Raw genomic sequence first — 19,423 nt, 5'->3', positions numbered from 1 at the left:
TGTTTATTTTTGTACGAATCACGAGTGCGCCATGTCGACTGCTGAATATAAGCACAGAATAGATAATAGTACAAGTAAGGAAGTTGTCAAACAGGATATAAACTACGTTTAAGTAACGTATGTAATTGAACTTTATAAAGATAATGTAGAACTTTTGAAGTGAAAATGACAAAAATTATTATAATAAAAATACAAAACAATTTAATTTGTTTTTAAATTAAGGTGTTACGATTAAGAAAGTTAAAAATTAAAACACCACACCCGATTCATGTAATAATAATTATGTTATACGATCTGGAATCCGTTCGTAGGTAATTTCTAAAGTTTGCTGGTTCCAAATAGTTCAAAAAGTTCATGTTTGATAATTTTTCGTGGAGCAAAAATTCTTTCATCCATCTGTTTCGCCCTTTATTTATTTTTATTTTCATTGAGTCAACAGCTAAACTTATTCCACCTTTCTAAATAGCAAATCAGATTTTTCATAAGCTAGGTATTTATAAAGAATAAAAAATTAATAATTATTTGTTGTAAAAATATTGTATTGCAAACAAATGGCAAAAATTCGTTTTCTTAATTTTTAATTTTTATAGATAAATGTACTAGATAATATACTTAGTACAGACGTCAACATGATCCAGGGGGGGCGCCCCCCCCCCCCCCTGCCCCCCTCGGTACGCCCATGAGCCAGACTATTTCCGATTTAGTACAGTAATTAGGATCCTAACTTTCTAAATGCTATTTCACTTGACTAAATTTTATTACTGAATCATTTAGACGTCTAAATTTAGTAAGGTGGAATAAGGGCTTTAATAAATATTTGATAATTATTATAGTGTTTTTGTGCTTTGTCCAATGACTAGTACTGTCCAATCACTAGTCATGTTCACCCTTTCTTGTCGTTGAGTAAAATAAAAAAATTGTCTATGAGACGACCTACATCGGAAAACTTCTAGAATTTGCCGCATATGTTAAATGGCGCTGCAGTCGGTAAATGGACGTTTGATGTGGTGTTTGTCAAGATTGTGCTATTGTGTGTTTACAGTGATTTTTATCCCGTTACTATAATCCGAATTGAGGCAAACGCTTTTCAGGAGTAGATGAAGGTATGTTAACCATTATTTATAGTTTATTTCACATAATAGACTGTTCTAAATGCCATTAGTGATTTGGCGCTTGGAGATCGTCAGTTTGCGTCGACCCATCTCTTTCATGTCAGCTGTATACAAAGATATACGCATTTGCCGTTTCTCTACATTTTAATGAATTAAAAACGCTCTCTTCTGTAGAAAAGGGTGCTATAACATTGTAAAGAGGCTTTTTTAATCATTAATTACATAAAATCTTTAGGTTTACCTCTCGTACGACGGAGGTTATGGAACGCTCCAGTTGCTCTTATTTCTTGATCGGAGATTACTATTTACGATCTAAATACATCTCAACAACCATAAATGACCCGTCTAAGTATAAAGAGGTATGATCGGTGGCACTATGTAACATCTTGTAATTTAGCAACAACATCCTATCTTGTGTTTTTGTAGATAAAGTAATGTATAAATAATAAAGTAATCGAATGTTTGTATGACTGTATTTAGATATCAAACGTGTCACTTCCATTGTAGTTATTGATCTTTTAAATATAGTAACTAAATAAATACATCTCAATAGATTGGTTTTGTGACATTGTTGAGTGAAATTTTTGTCAACAGAACATAATATTTTGTATTTGGTTCCACTAAGTAGTTCTCAAGTCTATGTTATTCATTATACATAAGTACATTTAAGTGTTTGTATTTGAACATAACATTTATTTGTTAAAATTATTTAGAGCAAACTTTCAAATTAATTGGTTATGAGGTTTATCTCATCTGTGCCCAAGTTTTGAGGTTAATAAACAGCAGTTATAATATTATATGATGGCTCCACTGCAATAATGATGAATGTCCTAAGTCATTTTAAGACAATTGGGTTTTTAAATTTAGAACATTATAACAAAACATGGAATTAAAAGATTATTTTGAAGTAAAAACCTGTGACGTTGAGCGTTTTAGGTGTGTAGCTGAAATATAAAAAACACATTATGTATCACAGGACAAGCAATATTATTAATTTTGTAAATATATTTTAAAGATATTATTTCAAGTGACCGAATGGCATTACTTGTTAAGATTTTAATTTTTTTGGTCGTTCATATTTATTGCAGTGGACCCTTCAATAACATTCTCTATAATATAAAAAACTAGATCTACCAGTAAAATCAATAATTTATTTCTAATACCTCAATTGTGGGAGTCACAGATACATCACACAATAGATATTCAATTGTTATGCGGCACCCGGGTTCCACTTGGGAGTTGATGGGTTAAGGCAGCCTTTCCCAAAGTGAGCGATAACGCCCCCTTGTGGATGGTGAAGGTCTAAAGGGTGTGGGACCCAGAAAAAAATGGGGGGTGTTGAGTTTTGAGAGGAGGAGAGACTTATTTCATCTGCATTTTAAATTGAAACGAAGGGGGCGCTAAAACCTAATTTGTTCTCTAAGTGGGCAGAAGACAAAATAAGTTTGGGAACCCCTGGGTTAAGGTTTATTTATCAATTTTTATTAGGGGTTCAATAATTTGCAAAATTAGACCAGCGGGGCTAAAATGGTCGCTTTGAAGAATCATGATACAAATCATAATATGATTCATTTTTCTAAAATCGCAAAATGCAACTTTGCTTGCAATTCGTTTCTGTATTTTTGTACTGATTTGACATTTGTCACTTTGATAGTTTTGACAATTCATTTGCTGAATTGATTGAGAGGAATTGCTAAATGTGACCATTTTAGCCCCTCAGTAGTTTAGGCACTAGGGTGAAACAAACATTCATTTATAGACTGTAAAAATCATCACCCAGTATCCTTTTAGCAACAAAAAAAAGTAGATCATCAAGTATTAGCTAAGCTTGTGTATTTTTTTGTAAAAACTAGATGACCCGGTGGATTTTTTATCACTTCCCTCCTAGTATAAACCTTCCCTGGACGTCCACAAAATATTGGCAACACTATTAAAATCAAGCAACCAAACCATGGTCAGGCATAGTTCTTTGAAGACCTACAACCATGGGCGTACCCAGTATTTTAGCTAGGGGGGGAGCAGCATACCTGTTTCGAGAAGATGGTTGGTCTGGTATATTGAAACAAAAATCATGAAAATTGACTTTTATTAATCTGGCTGAAAATATATTTTGATTCCAACACTTTATTTTGCGCAGAGTAGGTAACATGTTTTTATTTCCCACTTGCCAGGAAAATTGACGTTTATTCTATCTTCCAGCAGGCGTAGCATGGTCACCATAGAAACGGTTTCTTACTACGGAAGAATAGACAAAATGACAGACAAGACAAAGTGACAGACAATAGAAATCCGACAATTTCGTCCGTAAAATCCGTCGATAAAATCTTTCAGTATGTCGAATCTTTCCCATGTCTACTGTTGTTATGCTTGCCCTGCAGAGGGGGGGGCAGCAAAATCTTAAAGCGGTTCACAGATTACTAACCAAGTTTTAATAGTATAGCTCCTTATAGTTTCGGAGAAAAGTGGCTATGACATACGGACGGACAGACAGACATGACGAATCTATAAGGGTTCCGTTTTTTGCCATTTGGCTACGGAACCCTAAAAAAGAAAACCGAATTCAAAATTCCCTATCTCTAAAAATATTCAACGGATTTTGATGAAACTCACAGTATTTTTTAAGTTGAACAATACCTAGTACAACAAAAAAACAATACTGAAATCGGAATTGTAGTTCCGGAGATAGTCAAACACAAACATAAAAATTAAAAACATACTATACACTTTTTTAGTGCCAAATTAACATAGTTATGATTAATTGGCACATTTCTTCAGACGCTGTATTATAGTAGTATACGAGAACTGGACAGTTCTGGGAATATTACATACATATGGGCCAAATTGACAACCACCTTTCTTAAGTCGGTTAAAAACTGATGACATGAATGGACCGTCAGTGCACACCATTATGGATCGCGTAAGGTCCGTGTCGCGAATGTTGATCGTTCACGCGAGTGAAAACGTTTACGATGCAATTACGTGTTTATTTAAATAACGTAAGTCTATCCACATAATCGCTGGGTGGTAACCGCTAAACCGTTATTATAAAGCCGTGAGAACATTATCCAATTTGCAGATCGTAAATAATATTTTACGTTAGAATTGAAATCATTCATTTAGATTTATGAAATTTCAAAATCGGAGAATGATAGGCCGCGCACAAAAACTCCCTGTAAGGCTTCTTAGACCGCTTACAGACCAACGGCATGCGTCGACGGTATCTGCTGGCTTTTTTTGACACTAATAATTGTCGACGGCAGTAGGTGTGATTTCATGTACTACCAAAGAAAACTCCAGGCAGATGACGGACCTACGTTATTTGGTCACATTACGTCAAGTCAATGATAGTCGTGACATAGATCTGACAGCTGCCAATCACTTAGGCTTCTTACAGACGAACGGCACTAATAGGGATGATGACAAGGTCAAAGATTAGCGAATTTTGTTAATAAAATAAAGAAATCACGGTGAAAAATAAGTGTTCCCAAAATTACAGCTCGATAGCATTTTTATTTTTTTTTGTTATGCGCCTTCAAAGTTAGATAATCAAGTCGATTTTTTTTTCAATTAAATTTCTTAATATTTGTATACCAATCGATAACTTATGCAATTAAAAGCAACTTTTGTTATGAAACCACTTTCATAAACGCAATATTTGATATACCTATCGAACAAAGTTGTCACCCGATGCGTACAAACTACGAAAGAGTGACGTCAGTCTTTCGTAGCACTTTGTATGGAGCGTTTCGGGCAGGTCTATTTTAGGAGATGTTTGAATTGTCATATCTTGGTGAATTTTAAAGCTATCAGAGTCATTCTTTCAGCGATGTTTCTATTTTTTAAGGGTCTTTCAATAAATAGTCATCTAGCCTATTGTCGACGGCACGCGCCTGCCGTCGACAAGTGCCGTTCGTCTGTAAGAAGCCTTAGGTTTGCCAAGCAATCTGATAAGCACAACGGGCTTCTCTGTTATGCAAAAATTTCTTTTTTACTTCAAGAAGTCACTCTTCACTTCAGCAATCTCTTGGTCCATCATGTCATGTACGTAGGAAACGTGGTGAGGCCGCAAAGGTACAACCTGCCAACGTGTTCTTGTCTTTGTCAGAACAATGACTGTTACTTCAACTTGTTCGCGAAACAAAACCAGCGAGGCGTGATACCCAAGGTTAGGGTTGCCGGAATACGTCTGAAGACGGAAACATGGACGGTTTCCTGTTGCTGGCTACTAGTTAATGATTCAACGATATGTCTAAAAGTGTTTATCTGTTTCCCCTTGAACGCTCAAACTGCTAAATCGATTTCAATGAAATTAAGGATACTTACACATAATGTATATGTATTATGTAGAGGTATATTATGCTTCGAGTCCCGGAAAAAGAAATAGGACAGCTTTTTTTACAAAAAAATGTATGGTTCCTGCGCGGACAAGTCATTTGGACATCGGGGGGTAAAAAGTAGGTCCTAAAATAGATCCACCCCTGAACTTAAAAACTTTCTTCTTTTTGGAAATCTGGTAAAAAGTTATCTTGATCTGAAATTTTCTAGCCATCCAGATCCCGAGCTTACTTTGTTTTGTCTAGTCTAGAACTAGACGTTCGACGCGGCTTCGCCCGCGTAAATCAGGAATTTCACAAACAAATTAGCCCACAAAAATAGCATATAATCCTTCACGTGGTCTACTTTTTATCTGTAACTGTGAAAAATATAAAAATTGCTTCAGTAGCTCGTGAGATAAGCCCTTTCAAACAATTTTACCCGTTCTTTCCACACAAACAAACAAATTCTTCCGCTTTATAATATTAGTAAAGATTACTATAAGTGTTACTAATATTACTAATTTACTAAATTATTATAAATGCGAAAGTGTGTCTGTCTGTTACCTCTTCACGCTTAATCCGCTGAACCGATTTTACTGAAATTTGGCATGCATATACTTGAAGTCCCGGGAAAGGACATAGGATACGTTTTATCCTGGAAAAATGTGCGGTTCCCGCGCGTTAAACGAATTTTGGCGCAACGGAGTTGCGGGCGTCATCTAGTCTGGATTATAAAGATTCGTAATCTGAAATCGCTATTGTGTGTCTTTTAACCTACTTGCTAAAAGCAGTTTTTTTTTAATTCGACCGTGTACACTGTACTGTATACATTATTATAAGTTATCGTTACAGGATATCCTAGTTGCGTTTAGATATTCAATGATATCGACTATTAGACAATGCTGATTTGAGTATTCGTGACGTAATAATATTTATATTTTCGAAATATAAACTTTCTATTTGGTCGGACTTTGCGGTTTCGGAATTGAACGCACCGTTGCTTAAGAACTGAGATAGGCCTCAGCATTAGCAAACTTTACCTATTTGAAAAAATAACAGCTAAGTAAAACAAGATCAGTATCTTTAAAAAATCATAAAAATTGCAAAACGTTCTGAGGGCCAGTTGCACGAATCTAGGTTAAATTTAACTCTGGGCGTAATCATGTTCTCTCTCTAATCTTATATCTTTAAACGAGCAATTCTTGTATCTTGGAATCTCGGAATCGGCTCCAACGATTTTCATGAAATTTAGTATATAGGAGGTTTCGGGGGCGATAAATCGATCTAGCTAGGAATCATTTTCAGAAAATGTCTTTTTATTCGTGTTTTATCGATAATCGATAAACTGAAAAATATGACTCTTCCTGACATCTATTGGCAAATAATAATACTATTTTGTTAGCAACTAATTGTTTTAACGACCAGCAGATGGCGTTAATAAGTAACACGAAGTCAATGAGTGTTTGCTGTACCGAGCAAAGCTCGGTCATCCAGGTACTCTAACATTAAACAACAATATTCCTTATCGTGGTTACGAGTAGGTATTGTAGGTACAAAATGTAGGGCCTGCTTTCATAGTTTTCTTAGAACGAGGTGCCTGGCTAACTGCTGCGTTAGGCTCAATTCACACCGGAATGGCACAGGCGAGGCGAGCAGTTTCAGTGTCATATGATTTTAATTTTTATCTTCATTATTGTAATACGTAGTATCGCTTGAGAAATTATGCACTTCTTCCGATTTAGCCCGGCCGCACATTGTCCGAATTCTGATCAGAAACATTTGAATTCCGCCGGATCGCCACCCCGCACACTATCCGAAATATCCTCCCGGCGAGTTCGAGCTCACTCGGCTCAGTACAAAATGTAAGAGACAGCGCGGACGTTCAACTGTTTCTGATCAAAAATGTCGTACAATGTGCGGCCGGGCTTAGTACGCTAATTAGAATCCTAACTTTCTAAATGTTATTTCACCTGACTTTAAGTTACTGATTACTGAATCAATTTAGTCTTCTAAATTTAGTAAGGTAGAATAAGCCCTTAAGGTGGCTTTCCGATCCTTGCCGCAAGAGATCGCGAGAAAATTTAATGCCACTTTATGACCTAGACCAGGGGTTTCCAAACTTATTTTGTGTACTGCCCACTTTGCGAAAAAAATATGTTTTAGCGCCCCCATTGTTTCAATTTAAAATGCATCCAGATGAAATATATCACCCCCAAGCTTCATGCCCTTTCAGCACAACGCCCCATTTTTTTCTGGGTCCCACACCGCCCCCCTTTGGACCTCCAGCGCCCACAAGGGGGCCACTTTGGGAAATACTGACCTAGACTTTAGATTATTGTAGACCTAACACTCAACTTTCGCTCTCGCAGTTAAATAACCAGCTGTAACTGAAAACCAAGACGTGCTGCGTACACTGGGCCCATTGTGTTTTGTGAAAGCGATTCTTTATTAGAGGTTTCGCGTGCGTAATTTTGGCATATTCCATTGCGCGAGAGTGGGTCACCGGTGTCAGGTGTGACACATGGTTTCTCTCAATGTCCACACTCCACATGTCACTTGGATGGTATTAATAGTTAATTCTTTTGTTTAAAAATACTGTTTTGCGATAAAGTTCTTGAGGATCTGTTAGGTGTTTTTATGGGATATATCTTCAATGTTTTCACGCTAGATGCGCAGTACCAGCACAGACAGTAAACAAAACGTTTCGTTTAACGTTTGACAACATTTCTGTCAATATGTAACGTGAGCAAAATGTCGGATTAAGTATATTTGATTGTATAAAGTGCCTATAGTAGCACCCGGGGCAGCAGGCCCCTGCTCTTGTTGTTATTAGGCTGAAATATAATTTTGCAATGGATGATTAATATTAATATAATATTATGCAGATGTAAGATTAAACTAAATGTAGAGAATTCTTTGGAATTAATGAGTAACAGTCGCACTTAGAGACAATGAGTTCATACTTCACGCTAATGTTAAGGTTTTTGTCGTCTGTGGAATGCTCTAGTATTCTCTACTGTCCCTGAGCGGTCCAAATATAGTACTTATAATATTTTTACTAAAAGAATGAAACCTTATTAATTATTCATTGATTCATTATCCTCTTGATGCCGTTGGGCTTTGGTACATAACATTGAATAGCTTTAAAAGGTTTTTGCTCGATCATTACTATCAACGCCCACGTCTCTCGTTGAGTGACGAAAAACATAGACGGATGTCGCAAACGAGGCCTTACATCTCCGTAAGACCTCGTTACACGGTCCGTTTTATAGGAAACCTTTGTGGTTGCACATACATCAAGATTCAAGCCGCGATACTTTAACTGCAAATGGACACAAATTGAAATCGGACGATCTAATAAGTAATATTACTTATTAGATCGTACGATTTCAATTTGTGTCCATTTGCAGTTAAAATAACCCAAGAGCCAGCGACAGCCAGACTTTCGTCATTTTGTAAAAGCTGAAACTTTTCATGTATTATATTGTATTATGACGTCTATAGAGGTACGAACGACCAGCAACTCAGGAGTTTCGGATATACTTTGAGTCCCGGGAAAGGACATAGGATACTTTTTATTCGTGAAAAATGTACGGTTCCAGCGCGATAAACGAATTTTGGCGCAACGGAGTTGCGGGCGTCATCTAGTATTTATATATAGGCCTTAGCCTATAATAATCTAGGTGACGCCCGAAATTCCCTGCGCTTAAACGTTAAACTTTTGGGATACCGGAAGGTCTGGAACCCTATTATAGTAGACCATATTTCCAGCGCGGCGCGGGCGGTAATGTAGTGCCGGAATTTACCGGATTATATCTTGTTTTTCTTAATTATAGTGATTAGTGAATCATAAAAACGAACGGTTCGATTTCGTTCAGTTCGTTATGAGCACAACTAATTCGGTCCAATTAGTGCAGTGATTATAGTCAAGCCTATCGAATTTTCCGCGCCGTTGAATCGACGATTTCGTAAACGCAAATAAACCGCCCAAATTCTATATCAATGAGTTTATCGGAAATCTAAATTGCTGTTTAGGGCTGTGAAAATTGCCAATTTCTGTAACTTACGGTATTACATGTTCGTGTACAAACGCAGTTCTCGGGTACGGGATAAAAAGATACGTAGTGTACCTGTGTTATGTATAATGTTTTGTTGTTGTCTTTCACGAGACTTCTGACGTGTGAGAAAACACTGTATACAGTGCGAATCTAATTATATAAAAAGCTTTCAGCCAATATTGCCATAAGGCAGAAAATTGGCCCATGTCTATTGGGAGAAACTAGCGGCGGTCATCTCTCTACCAGCTTTCGCGAAGGTACGCAAGTCGTCTTATTAGCGTAAAAGAAATTATGCCTTTCAAATATCGAATTTCTATTTTTCTTTCCTTCGTAAAAACTTTGTGCCGAGAAGTTACGTTCAACTAGCCAGGATAATATCGACTAAATGCTAAATGAATGCTAATTATATAATAGGGATATTCAATACACATTAACTGTAAAGTACAGAACCTCGAATAATAATTTCTTAATACCTTGGCATATAAATAAAAGTACAAAACGTAAAGTAAATACAATTATCGTGGCATAAACGTTTATATTTATCTAGAATAAGGTTACACATTTTTGAGGTTAGTCAATTGTTCTTGTGTGATGAATAAGCAATCTCGTTTAGTCAGAACTAGCTGTTGCCCGCGACTTCGTCCGCGTGGACTTTAGTTTATAGCGCGCGGTGTCAACAAAATTTGTGTCAACTGTCAAATTTAAAAACTTTTTAAAACCCTGGTAACCCTCTTAGGGCCGCGCTACACCGGTATGGCAGCGCTGAAAGTGCTCGCCTCGCCGCTGCCATTCCGGTGTAGCGCGGCCCTTAATTAATCAAAATACCCAAAAACAGCTGTGCAGTGTGCACATAATCTATACTAATATTATAAATGCGAAACTATCTCTGTCTGTCTGTCTGTCTGTCAGTCTCGCTTTCACGCCAAACGCCAAAAGTACCGAACCGATTGTAATGAAATTTTGTATACAGATAGTCTAAAGCCTGAGAAAGGACATAGGCTACTTTTTTACTGGAAAAATGGGTTGTAAAGGGGTGAAAATGCGTAAATTTGTTCAAATTAAGTTAGTTCCAAAAATTCATAATAGATGGCGCCGTGCGTCTTCCACATCGCGCTGACGCTTGCTCAAAAGTCTTTCTATAAGACGTGGTATCATCTTACATTTTTAAGTTTCGATTTTTTTCGATTGTTATATCTATTCTACGGTATTAAATAACTCAGTACTTTATCTGTGCAGTGACGTAACCTTAAACCTATCAATGTTAAATAGTTTATGGGTAAAGTTGTGTAATTGGGGGGCTAAATAAGCTATAAAATTTGGCATAAAATATAAAGTTTAATATAAAAAAATGAAATACCTTTTGTGTGCACACTGCACAGCTGTATTGATTTAAGGGTGCCAGGGTTTTTTTATAAAAGCTTTTGACACCAATTTTGTTGACATCGCGCGCCATAAACTTAAGTCCACGCGGACGAAGTCGCGGGCAACAGCTAGTATATAATAAAGTAGGTATGATTAGTTCTGTTACAATAATGCAGTAAAAAATAAAACGCCATCTGTTTTCATATATTAGAATTAAAATGTTGATTGCATTGATATATTTTCTGGATGGAATATAGGCCAACACGGTACACTCGAACTCCTTTATTTTAGAGCGCCTTCTGTTGTCAACTTGTCACATATATTAGAAATGCAGTAGATAAGATAGATTGATTATTATTATACCAAGTGATAATATAATTAAACATAATATTCTAACGTATTAAAAACTATAAACAAAAACATAATAACTAATAAGTATGATTAGTTCTATGTTACAATGAAGTAAAAAATAAAACGCCATCTGTTGAATTGTATTAGAACTAAAATGTTCATTGCGTCGATATATTTCTGGATTTTTTATAATAATATTATACTTACATAAAATATATTTAAGATTTTTGAAATATTATTTTAATACACATCCAAGACCCAGGAACATTGAAAACTTTTTGTTCCGCCTGCGGGACTCGAACCCAGGACCCCCGGGATGAGAGCTGGCCACGCGCATTGCGAATTAATTTTCATCGATATTTTCATGGAAATAAGATATTTTCCCACATCAAAATGTAGCCTATGTCCTTTCTCAGACTCTAGAATAACTGTGTACAAAATTTCATTGCAATCGATTCAGTAGTTTTGGTGTGAAAGCGAGACAGACAGACAGACAGAGATACTTTCGCATTTATAATATTAGTATGGATGTAGATTAGGTGAGTACTCAGTAGGTACTGAACCAACATTACCTACTCAATACTAACTAAGTTAAGAAGAACTGTTTTTTTTTTAATATTTCGTGGTCACTGTCTATACATCAATAAATAATATTTCTGAATAGTAAGTAGATAGTAGATGTTACCAAGAGTTCAGGAAGCAAAAAGTAAAAAAACCGACATTTTTTAAAAATTACTTTGTGGTTACTTACCATCACACACACACCAGTACCAACCCTAAATTAATATTACTTGAAACATCTAATTTTATGTCTTAATCCAGAACAGTTCACTTTAGTAATTATTAAGTTTAAGTTTACTACTCTACACTTCATCTAACCTTCTATCATTATTCAACCTTAAATTTCCTATTTCTTTTGTGAATAAAGTCAAACGCGTTATCCTGTTAAGTCTGTAGTTTACAAACGCTTGTTACTCAGTCAAGGTAACTCTACCGTAATCTACATAAACAGTAAGCACTTAAATACTAATATATTGCATTATGTATTTCAGTAAGTATGCAAATTTTGTTGTTATAAAAACACCTCTGTACAATGAACAACAATAATATTATGCGTTAAATGTTTCCCACCCCTGCCCTATAAGAAAAGGTGAATGTCCCGTTGATTTAAGCAATACGTTTTAATATTTAATTACTCCTTACTACATTATTTCCTGGATTATTAGGATACACGAACTCATAAGTAGACGGTGCAGCGGGGCTAAAATGGTCGCTTTGAAGAATCATGATACGAATCGTAATATGATTAATTTTTCTAAAATCGCATAATGCAACTCTGCTTGCAATTCATTTCTGTAATTTTTTACTGATTTGACATTTGTCAGTTTGACAGTTTTGACAATTCATTTGCTGAATTGATTGAGAGGAATTGCTAAATGTGACCATTTTAGCCCCGCTGGTGTTACTGTGATCGACCTGAATAAAGGTCAGCCATGCACTTTTGACACCTATAGTGTTTCTGGTTTCCGCACGCGCTGGTCTACCATCTGCTCATTCACAAAACAAAATGTTCCAGAATATGGACTAAGGCAGGTGCTAGTTTATCGCTTTATTAGAAGACCTTCAAGAATACTTTTGAGATGGCCTCCTAATGCCCACCAGTAGCGGTAGCACGGCGACCAGCGGAAATGCGAAAGTATGGACAAACTGTGGAAATAAACCTAAGGTGCCGTTCCGATCTTTTTCCGTTCCAAAAAATTCAATTAAAATGCCACTTTATGACAGGCTATAGTCACAAACTGTGGAGATAAGCTTAAGGTGCCGTTCCGATCTTTTTTAGTTCCGAATAATTCAATTAAAAAGCCACTTTATGACAGACTATAGTTCTAAAAATTCAAATAATATTAGGATATTATTTGAATTTTTAGACATATACTATAGTGTGTCATAAAGTGGCATTTTAATTGAATTTTTCGGAACGAAAAAAGACCAGAACGGCACCTTAGGTTTATTTCTACAGTTTGTCCATACTTACGCATTTCCGCTGGTCGCCGTGCTAACATTACTAGCAGCACCTCTTATGTTGTATGTGCCTTTCGATGCCAGTTATCGTTTTTCATCTGATCTGTGTAAGGACCCTACTTTATCTCTCCTGGCGTCGGGTTCCTCATTTCTGAGCGTCGTGGTCGTGTAGAAATTTGGCGGTGACCAAAGACCATATATTTGTAAACTTAAAATAGGGAACTAAACATTTTTATACTTAAAAGTTATAACAAGTCATACTTTAAATATCCCTAAACTACCCCGAAAATGAACCCCTTTAGTTGGCCACACTTTTTGCCTTGACATACCGTATTGATACAGACCTCTTACCTCTTGCCTCAACATTTTCAGGTGACAGGATGTCTCGCAACAAAGATAAGCACGAGGGCGCGAGCGGGCGCACGTATCATATCATGTCGGAGGCGGAGCGGGCGTCGGGCAGGCGCGGCGGGTGGACTACTCTTGAGGTAAGACCAGTCGTAACTCGTAACATACAGGAAGGTCAGGACTTTGCAATTGCCTGTTACCTGTAACAACCGGATACCCCAAGATATTCTGTCGAATGTTTAGCATAACGTAAGGACTAAGCAGCAAGAAAAATTCCGTATGAGGTAGTCGGCCCTTATTAGGCGTTTATGATACAGATAACAGACCCTTAATCCTTCGATCTGGGATTCTCGGAAATGCTATTGTATTCTATTGTTGTCGCGATCACCGGTGCTTGAACGGGGCTTGATGGGTTAATAATAAAACACTGACAGAAACTGGAAAAAAATAAATTCTTGAGAAAGCATGGGATCATTGTTGTAATGACAGGACCTTGACAACTTGCTATTAGCTAATGGCAGCCGACTTTACATAACAAGCCTTTAAGGCCCACTTGCGCCAAAACTTTGAGTTAAATAAATAACCTGGGGCTTAATAACTCAGTGTTAACGTTTTTAATTTTTAACTCATACTTCATATTGCACCAGAAGAATTTATCCTAGAGAACTAACCCGGGCTTATGTCATGTTCATTCATTCTTTTTACATCCAGCCAAATATGAATATAGAAATAGAGCGAATGCTGAATAATTTAAGTGTACTGCTCTCTCTCGCTCCACAGTATTTTAAATAAGGCTATCTCCTTATGTCAGATTTGAAATGACACGTGGTTCTATGTCGCATTGTGTTGTGAATTGTGATATTTTGTGCAAATAAATTAAGCGGAAAATGATAAAAATTGGGAAGAAACACTTGTGTCCAATGTTTATCTAGTCTACCTATTTATAAAGGAGTTCACTAAAAACGCACTAATCCAATGATATTATTTTTAAACTTTGGTAGGGAATTACGTTTTATGCTCATTTGTATATTGCAATTATTTTCAATTTTATTTAATAAAAAGAGAACAGTTTCTTTTTCTAGGCGAAATCTTCGATGGAAATCTGTGTCTCTTTGTGAGTAAATACGGGACCCTAAACATATCGGTCCGTTCTACAATCCTTCTGTAATACGAGTCCGAACTAATGTATTCGATAATTTCTTCATCATCATCAGATAACAACCACTGATCATTTATCATGGTTAAACACAAAATAAAACCACTGAACACAACAAAGTACATAAGTCATAACCGAAAAATCTCAGTTTTGATATTACTAACCCAGAGTTAGTTGATTTAACCCTCCGACATCGGTGGGTTAAAAATGTAAAAAATTAACACGAGGTTAACTCCTAAGTCTTGGTGGTGCAAGACATGCTATCAAAAATTCGAATTATAATTTAACTCAGAGTTAAGCGTGTTAACCCAGTCTGGCGCAAGTTGGCCCAAAAGATCCTAAATCACTTACTTTACTTTAAGTACCGCCGGCACCAGTGCAGAGACAGGTGCAGAAAAGGTACCATTTTCTAAAGAGCATAAGGGCCTGTTTCACCACTTCCTGATAAAGTTCCGGATGCCTATCCACAACTCGTATTCGAGTCATAATTAAAGTCTTTTTACAACTTATGTTGTGGATAGCCTGTCCGACACTAATATCAGGAAATGGTGAAACAGGACCTAATTCTTATATAAAATACCCTGATTGGATATTCTAATATCCCTAATTTAACCATGCCTTTCCTGATTTCCAGATAACAGGAGGTGTGCGCGCCCTGGCGCCGCCCCTGTTCCAACTGACGCACCTGACCGCGCTGTACCTCAACGACAACTCGCTGCAGCGCATCCCGCCGGACATCTCGGCGCTCGTCAACCTCCACACCCTGGACTGCTCCAACAACAAGCTGCGCACGCTGCCTGCAGAGCTGGGAGACCTCATACAGCTCAGGTACAGCTGAAGCTGGAGTAACTAGTAGCTATTTTGTAGTGATCCGTTTTGCTGTGGTAAAATCTATACTAATATTATAAATGCGAAAGTATTTCTGTCTGTCTGTCTCGCTTTCACGCCAAAACTACTGAACCGATTGTAATAAAATTTTGTACACAGATAGTCTAAAGACTGAGAAAGGACATAGGCTACTTTTTAACTGGAATAAAAGGGTCGTAAGTGGGTGAAAATGCGTAAATTTGTTCAAATTAAGTTAGTTCCAAAAATTCATAACAGATGGCGCTAAGAGTCATTTACATCGCGCTATCGCTTGCTCATGCGTGTTTCTATAATACCATCTCAAGTTACACTATTTGATTCTTTAGACATGATTTTATAATATCTCACTACTATATCTATGCAGTGACGTGACCTATCATTTATCAATGATAAATTATAGTTTATGGGTAAAGTTGTGCAATGGGAGGCTAAATAAGCTTTAAAGTTTGGCATAAATAAAGTTTAATTTAAAGTAATGAAATATTATGTGCATACTGCACAGCTGTTTTTGGGTATTTTGATTTAAGGGGTACTAGGGTTTTAAAAAGCTTTTAAATTTGACAGCAATTTTGTTGACACCGTGCACTATAAACTGAAGTCCACGCGGATGAAGTCGCGGGCAACAGCAATTGTAGGATATATAGTATAGTAACACCCCACGTTCCTATTATGTACTACATTGCTATCGGTTTCTAAAACCGATAGAAATGTAGTACAATGTAAAAAGTAGGATATATAGTATAGTAACACCCCACGTTCCTATTAAGGCGCCAACCCACCGCGGCGCACGCTTTGTACGGCCACGCGCACGCGTGTACGTGCACGGATTTATTTCTTTGCATTTATTTTTCGCATCATAAAAAGTCTGTCCGTCTCTCTCGCGCGCGGTCTACCTTATGAGCGTGAAGGGGACAGTTATTATTTTTATTATACTACTGTTTTAAAATACAGCGTGATGTTACAAGTCGGTAACGTGTGATCGGCGCGCGGCTAGGGTTCGGAACCGTACGATAGTTATCGTATGCATACAATCATTTTGTGCGTACGTACGATGTACGATAGCATATTATTATCGTACACAGATTATACGATAATTTTTATAATGATGCAAACATATTATATTTTTAAACATACTGTATAGTGAAATTGCATAAGTGTGAGCACTGTGAACGAGCCAGCTTTAGTTAACTGATCTATAGCATGAGTAGCGTGGCCAGCGTTGAGCTACGTGTGCAGCATATTCGAGCAAGCTACGTGAGTCAATTCGTGCGTAGCGTGTCCGTGGGTTGCAGTGGAAACAGTCACATATATTTTTTTACAAAGCGAAGCTTGACGCACGTGCGTAGCCTCTCCGTGCGCCGCGGTGGGTTGGCGCCTTTACTACATTTCTATCGGTTTCTTAAACCGATAGAAATGTAGTTATAGGAACGTGTCTTTTACATTTTAGAGTTATCTCTAAGAGCTAAAAACCAGCCTTCGCCAATATAGACAAAAATTGTAGGCTGCCAGTTGCCCCGAACAAGTTTGAACAATGCTTGTTATGGCTTACAAGGATGTTAGTTACAAGATACAAGTCACATAAAGGTCGTTCTTTAATAGATTCATTAGAAAACTAAGATATTATGCTGGTAATCTTGACATGTGGTACACATGAGCGGATTCTATGAGTAGACAGTAAGTTGAAAAGCAATAATTTATGTTCGCATCATGAGAGAATTAAGTATATTTGTTTGGCAAATCTATGTTTTTTTTTTTTTATCATTCAGAGCCTGTATATAGAACTGGATAATGAGCTCATTTGATGATAATGACTAAACACTAAGACAAATAAAGGTGAACTATATCATATATTTACTCAATCTTATCTAGTAGGAAATCAGGAAATCAGACCACAATATAATGTACCTTCTCGCCACTATTGCTTGCGCGATAAGATATAAAATAGATTAGCATCGTTCGCAGCTAACGAGCGCTATAATAGCAGCCTTCAAAACAAACATGCCGATACAAAGCAAGGTTGTTGAACTTTGATAACAGAATATATTATGCTCAACAATTCAGCTAGTTGAATACTTGTTAAACTTGCTAGATTCTAGTTTCGCAATATTTTATAGCTCCAAATTAAAATAATGAAAATAACCTTGAATCAGGTCGAAAGGAATATTCGCATCATATAACTTTTGGACTACGTGTGTTTTACGTGGGAGAGCCATGCTTCGGCACGAATGGGCCGGCTCGACCGGAGAAATACCACGTCCTCACAGAAAACCGGCTTGAAACAGCGCTTGCGCTGTGTTTCGCCGAGTGAGTGAGTTTACCGGAGGCCCAATTCCCTTTCCTATCCTCCCCTTTTCCCTTCCCTTCCCTTCCCATCGTAGGGATGGGAAGGGAAGGGAAGGGAAATCCTCTATTATCCTATATTCCTATCCCCCCTCCTACACAGAAAAAACAGTATTCTCCGAATAAGAAAAATAATCTTGCATGAAAGCAATTTGCATTAAGTCAAGATTATGGTTGCCTCATATATAGTGAAACTAATATTTTCTTACGCTAAAAAAATAATAATCTTAAACTGATATTTGAAGTAATCTTGAATTAAGACAATTTCCGATTGATTTAATATAATACGTTTTCTACCAAGAATTATTAGAATTCTTAATGTAAGTTGATAATTCTCTTGATGCAAGCTTAGGATGTATTTTCATTTTAAGAAAATATTGATTTCAATCAATTAAGAAATCACTTTATTAGAAATAATATATGCTTAATTTAAATACATATTTTTTTCTGTCAACAATAATAAATCTAGCTTGAACACTAACTTTACTTATTTAAAGTAGTGTTTATTTTAATATTAGAAAATTATATCCTTAGACCATTAACTAATATTTTAAATTTTAATTTATGCAACCTACGATAAAGAATAACCTTTCTTGTTTCGGGAAAAATATTTCTTGGTCTAATATTATTACTTTCTTTTAAATGCTTGTGTTAAGTGGTTTTAATGTCTTAAAGGTACTATTAATAAAGGCCTATTTAAACCGGAGCGGTATCCGCTACCGCCGTGGGTGGCGGTATCCCGATGGGTACGCGATTAACGCGCTAATAATAAACGCGATTAAGGCGATAATCACGTACCCATCGGGATACCGCTACCCACGGCGGTAGCGGATACCGCTCCGGTTTGAATAGGCCTTAATACGGCTCAGGAACTCCCAATAGTCCAATGGAAGTTCTGGAGGCGTTTCCTGAAAGGTAAATAAAAGACCACATACAAGGAACAACAGAAAAGCATATCAAATAGTGGTTTCTAAAACAAAATGAAGAGATGTTAATCGTATAAAAATTTATTTACTTACATAAAAGACAACAATTGAGATCACAACCTTATAATATTATATAACTTAGTTAGCCATAATAATGATAAAAATACATACTGATTTACAATGTAGGTGTAAATATGTTTGATAATGATGTCGGTTAATTGGTTTCTCTTAGTATTATTCAATTGTTTGTGAGTTTCATAAAATTTCAAAATACTGTTTCCTCCAACTGTTGTTTGTAATAAGGTATGTAAGTCAAAGTCTGGAAAATATCTTGTAATCAGTACATTTGTTGTGGTAACTTCCTGAGATTCAGAACAGCTAGAGGACGTAGGTTTTGTAAAGTCTGTTTCACTCAATGACTCTGAACACTCATTAAATGACTCTGTAGGTGCCTGAAAACATAAAATATGTGTGTAATGCACAGTGACTAAATCATGTACTTACATAAGTTTACCCTAAATAACTAGTACCTATAGATTGTCTTCATTGGCAAAGATTAAACAAA

The 19,423-nt window shown here is 36.6% G+C and overlaps 1 protein-coding gene and 1 long non-coding RNA gene across 2 annotated transcripts in view; one reads left to right on the top strand and one right to left on the bottom strand.

Moving 5' to 3' along the window:
* Positions 1–304: 304 nt before the first annotated feature.
* Positions 305–19,336, bottom strand: LOC121725713. The gene is made up of 3 exons (XR_006035428.1): positions 19,030–19,336; positions 15,495–15,496; positions 305–318 (listed from the first exon to the last, which is right to left on the bottom strand). It is a non-coding gene; the product is annotated as an uncharacterized LOC121725713 (long non-coding RNA).
* LOC121725710 (CCR4-NOT transcription complex subunit 6-like) overlaps positions 987–19,423 on the top strand; it is a 192,914-nt gene continuing 174,477 nt past the window's right edge. Inside the window, exons 1-3 of the mRNA XM_042112772.1 lie at positions 987–1,103; positions 13,594–13,709; positions 15,360–15,553. Coding sequence (XP_041968706.1) covers positions 13,602–13,709; positions 15,360–15,553 — 302 coding nt within the window. The 5' untranslated portion in view covers positions 987–1,103; positions 13,594–13,601. The remainder of the gene's footprint in view (positions 1,104–13,593; positions 13,710–15,359; positions 15,554–19,423) is intronic.

This window comes from Aricia agestis, chromosome 3 (genome assembly GCF_905147365.1).
Source record: "Aricia agestis chromosome 3, ilAriAges1.1, whole genome shotgun sequence".
Lineage (NCBI taxonomy): Eukaryota > Metazoa > Arthropoda > Insecta > Lepidoptera > Lycaenidae > Aricia > Aricia agestis.
This window is presented reverse-complemented; position numbering and strand designations above follow the sequence as displayed.